The 6,879-nt window shown below is 38.9% G+C and overlaps 1 protein-coding gene across 2 annotated transcripts; it reads right to left on the bottom strand.

Annotated features, from left to right (window-relative positions):
• Positions 1 to 322: 322 nt before the first annotated feature.
• Positions 323 to 6,557, bottom strand: LOC125298153 (CXADR-like membrane protein). Of its 2 annotated transcripts, XM_048248862.1 has the most exons (7): positions 6,453 to 6,557; positions 4,314 to 4,583; positions 3,535 to 4,059; positions 2,240 to 2,494; positions 1,743 to 1,766; positions 1,545 to 1,568; positions 323 to 1,108 (listed from the first exon to the last, which is right to left on the bottom strand). In XM_048248862.1, the coding sequence occupies exons 3-7, from the start codon at positions 3,554 to 3,556 to the stop codon at positions 996 to 998; spliced, it is 438 nt and encodes a 145-aa protein (XP_048104819.1). In that variant the 5' UTR covers positions 3,557 to 4,059; positions 4,314 to 4,583; positions 6,453 to 6,557; the 3' UTR covers positions 323 to 995. The 2 variants fall into 2 exon arrangements, with proteins under 2 accessions (XP_048104819.1, XP_048104818.1); XM_048248861.1 differs by lacking the exons at positions 323 to 1,108; positions 1,545 to 1,568; positions 1,743 to 1,766; positions 2,240 to 2,494 and having other exon boundaries at positions 3,236 to 4,059.
• Positions 6,558 to 6,879: the final 322 nt, after the last annotated feature.

Genomic DNA, 6,879 nt, shown 5'->3' with positions numbered 1-6,879 from the left:
GCTGCCTTTTATAGTACACCTGAGTGCTGTGTTTACAAATTAGCACATGTGTGCTTCCACACCTGGTGGATGTGATTAATGTATCCAATTCGTTCATTAGTGTGGTCATTGGCCATCCGGGGCTTTGCAATGACAAGGAAGTAACTTCACAATCCTTATCTGTGTCTAATGGCCACCTTACACCAAACAACTTTGACAAAATGTGGGAAAGATTCTTGAAAGATTGTAGTCTTTCAACTAATGCCCCCCATTCAAGCTTTTCTCAAAAAAGACTTTTAATCTTTCAAGAATCTTTCCCAAATCTTGTCAAAGTTGTTTGGTGTAAGGAGGCCATAAGGTGTGAAAATGTGTGTAGAGTTTTACAAATCACTGTGTGTAATGTTTTGCAAAAAGGGTGAGGCAGACATTGTGTGTTATGCTATGCAAATCTGTGGAGGTGTTTTGCTCCTTGGAGTAGAATTTTGCAAATTGTAACATGACTACATTGGAGCTAAACTAGATGTAGCACAGAGCAGTACGAAATATGACCGCCGCCTAGTCTAGCACATTTTAAACTGCTACAACAAAATTCCCTGATATTCTATGACTTTGACCCAAAAATGATCATTTTCAATGCCTGATTTCCATGCCTGGAATATACTTAGAAATTCCATGACATCCCAGAAATTCCATGACCCGTGGGAACCCTGTGTAATGTATATAATGGCATACCAAGATATGTACATACATATCCAAGAAAACACATACAATGCTCATATGATTCAACTGTGTCAATTATTTCGGTCCAATTAAGCATTATCTCTTATCCATGTTGTATCCCATTTCCTTGCATTCAGGGAGCAGTGGTTATATGAATAAGATTATTAAACATTTAAAAAAATATGCAAATTCTCACAAGGTATGCAGTATCATGGCCAGACATGATTTTGGGACCTTGAGTGTGATCGGAGGCTCTTCTCCTGCTTCTGCTGATTTCATTTCACATGGAGGGGCTCTCATTGGTGGGGCTCATTTCTTTTGCAGTGCTTCCTCCTGATCAGAACCACTAAAACCAGGAACACGACCAGCGCTACGACCACCACACCTATCATGATTGCCCTCGGTGTGTCTAGGACAGGGGAACCGGGAGGAGGGGAAAAAAACAGATGTTAAATTCAGCACAAGTAATCTAAACAAGCCTCGTTCTATTATATTAGACGGTTTTCTCTACCTGACATTGGAAATAGTTATCATATAGATTTTAAGAGATGTATAAATGAAGGGTTCAGATGCAAAAGCCTCTAAATGCCACCTATGTCAAAAATGAGATAAAGATGGTGAGGGGATGCTCTTCACACATAGTATACGCTAATCAAATAATTTAACTTCTAAACCCACTAAATACCACTATCTTCCTGGTCTGAAATATTGATTTATAGGCAAAAACCTATAGGAGCCTGAATTTAAATGCTCATTTAAAAGAAAAGTGGTCAGACGGATTTAGAGGGTTTTGCATCTGAACTCTTCAAATATTTAGTCAACTGGGAATTTCCCCTGTACATCACCTATTATGATTGTCCTTGGGTTGTCTAGAAGAGAGGGAAGAGGGGGAAGAAAAAGTGATGCATTGTATTAGATATAATACAAGAGAATGTGTTCACCTCCTGGCATTAGACTAACTGACTGTTTATTAAATAGTTATCATATAGATTTTAAGAGACGTATAAACATTTAGTCAACAGGGAATTTCCCCTGTACATCACCTATTATGATTCCCCTCGGGTTGTCTAGAAGAAAGGGAAGAGGAGGGAGAGGAAAAAGAGATGTTTCAGAATAAGTAAACTAAACAATACAAGCCGAGGCACACTGGGTCACCGTGAGGCAGAGTGAGGTGTGCCGTGGAATTTTGAGGAACCCAATGTGTTTTTCACAGGCTCATGAAATAGGCTGGCAGGGTATTTAGAAATGCATGAATGACAACGCTTCTTAATTGGAATCTGATTTAGATAGTCAGAGATTCACAACTTTTCGGTCTTTATGGCTGGCTATGATTCTCAGTTTGTTCATTAGGTGAAGCTGAGATCCATCTATGACAAGCTCACCACAATAGTTTACTACCTATGATTGTTAGGATATATTGAAATTGCTCGATTTAGCTGCTTTGTCACATTTTCTGCTCCAGTTACAATGAAATAATGTAATTGGAATGTTTTAGCTTTTATAAATGGAAACAGCAATTATTATGTCAGATTCAACTCACTCCTGACATCCACTCTTATCTTTACAGAGACTTTCCCCTGAGTGTTGCTGACAATGCACTCATAGACACCAGCACTGTCCATCTCTACAGACTCGATGAGGAGAGTGCTGCTGCTGCTGTTGTTCTCCAGAGTCTTGTTGTCGCGTCTCCACTCATATGTGGGGCTGGGGTTGGCATCAGCAGTGCAGTTCAACTCCAGACGGTCCCCCTCTGTTAAGCTCACATTTTGGTTGAGGCTCACTAATCTGGGTTTGTCTGGTGGGCAAGAGGAATGAAAGACTGTTTCAGCTATTTCAAATGCAAATGATCTTGAGAATGATGACACTGCATAGTAGTAGTAGTAGCAACCATAAATTTAAGCAATAAAGCCCCGAGAAGCCTCAGCTAAGGGGCTCTTTAGGCACAATGTGCTAGTGGATTGCCTAACACCCCCTTAGCTCTTCTAAACAGGGATGTAGTGGAGGCTAAACGCAAGTAAACACAGTTTATCCATCTCTGAAATTTCAGAAATAGAGTTTATCCACCTCACAAATTGCAACTTTTAACATTCAAAAATCACACTGTTTTATCCACATTCACAATATGTACACTCAACACTCTAGGAACCATTTATACCACTGGTATAATTGTAAACACTGAATAATAACTTTCACCATCATCAAACATGTTCTAAATGCTTTTGAAAAATAAATCTGGATGGCGCAGTCCAGCTTACCGTGATCACAGAATTCATAGATTACCCACCTCTTATTTTACCACTACACCCCTGCTTCTAAAGTCAGTGTAACCTACAGGCTTGAGTGACTTATTACTTTTCTAAAACGGTTACTACATATTTGGCAAGATTTCATAAAATAAAGGCACAGCAACAAGAAATGTAATATCTATGTATTCATGGATAATCATTCTTCCGTCAAGAAATATATTTCCTCTATCAGAATGGTTGCCAAGCAACGTCGAGACGCAGCTAATCCCAACTTTTGTATCAAGTAGCACAGTAATATAGAACGAAATGTAGTCAAGGTGTATGTTTGTGCTGGATTTTACAACAGCATCGAACGTGATTCAGCCAGTCATAATTAAGGGCCGGAACTATCCATTTTAGAAAATATTGCTGATAAAAGTTGCTGCAATAATAACACTAGAGATTATAATACAATAGATTTTTTTCTTTCATTTTTTTGCTCATGCTTATTTTTGTTTTGCTCAAAAACGGTAAAAGTGTCTCCTTTCATTTGAACATATGCAACATGGCTCGTGTCTATATTCAACTAATTCAAGCAGATGTGCCTTACCTCTTACATTGAAATGCAACATGTATTTCAGGGGAAAATAGAAACATGTTGGAGTTAACCCTTGTGGAAGGGTTACTAAAAGGTCCACTTACTGTTGACATCCATATTTTCATTGTCCCCAATAGTGGACTTACACCTGTGTTACACCTGTCCCCAATCTCTCCTATCTCTTGTGTTCACAAATAATACAAGACCTACAGAATACTTCCAGCTAGACGATATTAGAGGTGGTGTCTGTTGTGTTCTCAAGATCCAGTTGGGCAGCACAGCTGTAGGAGGCTCTGTTGTCCTCTCTGGAAGCTATGATACTCAGATTAGCCCTCACAGTGACGTTCTGATCTCCGTCGCCCTCAATATTGAACTGAGTGAAGTCTGACTGTTCCAGCTTGCTGTCCCCTCTGAACCAGATGACGGTGAGGTTGTTAACTGGAGCCACACTCTTAACCTCACACTCCAGCCAGTATGTGTGTTCCTCCACCAGTGGACCAGCATTATGTATAACAAGGTCTACATTCTCTGGAATTTCTGTAGAGAAACACACACACACACAGTATGGACAGTGGTTTCCTCACAGTACTTTGAGTTCCAATGAAATGTTACAAGTTGGTCTATTCTGAGGCAGTAAAACAATGAAACAGTCAGTGTCAGTGAAATCATCAAAAATGTGTGTACAATATCAATTCCATACATAAAACAACACAGATTCTTTAAAAAAGTTTTTTTTTGTTTTTACTTATATGTGCTATTCGAGCATCATCCTGGACAACAAATTCACTTACTATAAATGGTGATGGGTAGATGAGTCGTACAGGGTTCATATTCATAGATGGCTAACCATAATATGCCATCCTTCAGTGACCAGTCAGTCACACTGTCCACACTCCAGACCAGCTGCTGTGTGTTCTCTTTGCTTGAAGCTCCCATTGTTGCCTCCCAGCTCATCCTGGTAGTATTGTACTCAGTGCGGCAGGTTGCTGTGGCTGGACTTCCGTACTTCACCACAAGAGCAGGAGGATCGATGACTGGCTCCCTCCCTCTGCAGTTCTGACCTGCTCCCCAGAACACCCAGGAAAACAGCAAGCAGTTAGTGTGGTACAGCTCAGTCTGACAGAACCACATAGTTCTAGAAGTTCAGTAAACATTTCTGCAGGTTCCTTTTGTTCTACCCTCACACCATCTCACTGTCATGTGAACGTCAAACTTGATCAGACTTTGATATGGATGTCTCAGTGCAAGTTTTGCAATGCAAGGCAAGGCAAGTGTATTTATATTGCATATTTCATACACAGAGAGGCAATTAAATGTGCTTTACTGTACATAAAAAACAGAATGAATGGCACATAATATTAAACAAAAGCAGAAAAAGACAAATAAAAATAGTTTTAAAGATAGTTTTTAAAAGTTCATAATTAAAAGACATAAAACACATTAAGTGCTTTTGATTAGTAAGCAGAAAGCATCTGAGAACAGTTTGGTGTGATGTCAAGTGATGTGTGTGTGGGTATGACTACATATGATGTAGTAGGGAAAGTTCAAAGGCACAGAAGAATTGCATCTTGTACAGCTCATAGCTACAGTGGATATGGGCAGAAGATTGTATTTTAAGGCAACTTTGATGCCAATTAATTCAACTTAAAATACTTAGCCCACTGTCTATTCGCAATAATGTTAGACCCCTATTATGAAAACCGTTCCTAAAACAGATACTACCACAAAACTAGACCTTATAACTTTTTTAAAGTTATGAATAACACCACAAATGTTAAATGTATGTCTGTATTTTCTTTATATGTCAATCACAGATCTACGGAGCCCGGGAAGGGTCACATAACGTTGGTAAATATTTTTAGACCGCACTATTGCGTTCCCTCGCAATAGTTTTGCAGTCCTTCGCAATAGTTTTGCGTTCCCACGCAATAGTTTTGCGTTCCCTCGCAATACTTTTTGTGTTCCTCAGGATCATTTTTTTTCGTTGCTGCAGACCTACATGAAGTTACCGTCTTCAACCTGGGTTTTCACATACACAAAGCACTGCTAGTTATTTTTCCATACTGACCGTTAAATATTGTTACTTTAAGTATAAGTATAGTATGAGTATATATACTCTTTTGATCCTGTGAGGGAAATTTGGTCTCTGCATTTATCCCAATCCGTGAATTAGCGAAACACACACAGCACACAGTTATGGTTTGTGTGAGAGTACTAAGTGGGCAGACCTAATTTATAACTGAAGAATACCTAATAATTAGTAAAGCAGTCCTGTGATGTGCATGTTTTCACAAACTTGTGTGAACAATGTTAGCACTTTAAACATTAACTGCTTTGAAGTGCATGTATAACAATAATAACTGTGATAATAATGATAATCATAATGATAATTAAAGCAACAATGGGGAAATTCTGTCCCCTCAATGCTAATGTAAACCCTGGTTGGATAAGGATTCAAAATTGGATATGAAGATGAAATCTGATGCATAGATGAAATCTGATGCATTTCAGTGTTAAAACTGATAAAAAAAATAATTAATGTTGTGGTTCTATATGGGCTGTGACAATAATTTTGAAAAATAATAGCTTGCAGCAACATATGGAAAAAAGAACTATGAACTAGTTCATTTTTTGTAACTGTGAACTTAGTTCAAAATTTTGAATTATGAACTATGAACTGAGTTCATTTTAAAATTTGTGAACTGAACTTTGAACTAGTTCATGTAGAAAGTGAACTTTCCCAACACTGGTTGTGTTGACCGTGCGGCTCAGCCCTGCACTTGCCCAGATTTGAACGTTCACCTTCTATTCTGTAGTTGATTCTGTACAATCTGAAATTACCTCTTCTTCTGTGCTTCTACTAGACAGTCTAATTTCAAATTTCAATTCTCAGATGTGTCTCTTGTGTTTAAGGGATATAAATATCTTACCAGATACATAGAAGTCGGCAGAACACAGAAGGGAGATCCAGAGAAGTTGCTGAAGGAGAGGGAAAGACTCCATGTTTGTGTTCAGAGGTTTCGAGACATACTGTATGCTTGAGAGTCAGATCAAACTGACCGTACCCCTTCTTGTGGTTATATAATCATATCACACACACAGACAGACACATACACACTCTCTCTCACACACACACCCACATGCACAAACACACCACACACACACACACACACACACACACACACACACACTTTATCTCTCACTCACAGGGATTAGCTAGTGAGCCACCACAACCAACCATCACCAATCGATGTTTTGGTAACCCTTCTTTGTACAGTGCTTTAAAGGGGAACTATGCAGGTTTTTTAGCTTAATTTACCTTAACGTATCAGCTTCGGAGTCATTGGAATGGTTATA

Source organism: Alosa alosa, chromosome 7, assembly GCF_017589495.1.
Source record: "Alosa alosa isolate M-15738 ecotype Scorff River chromosome 7, AALO_Geno_1.1, whole genome shotgun sequence".
In the NCBI taxonomy this organism is placed as follows: domain Eukaryota; kingdom Metazoa; phylum Chordata; class Actinopteri; order Clupeiformes; family Clupeidae; genus Alosa; species Alosa alosa.
The sequence above is the reverse complement of the archived record's forward strand: the minus strand, read 5'-3'. Positions and strand labels throughout refer to the sequence as shown.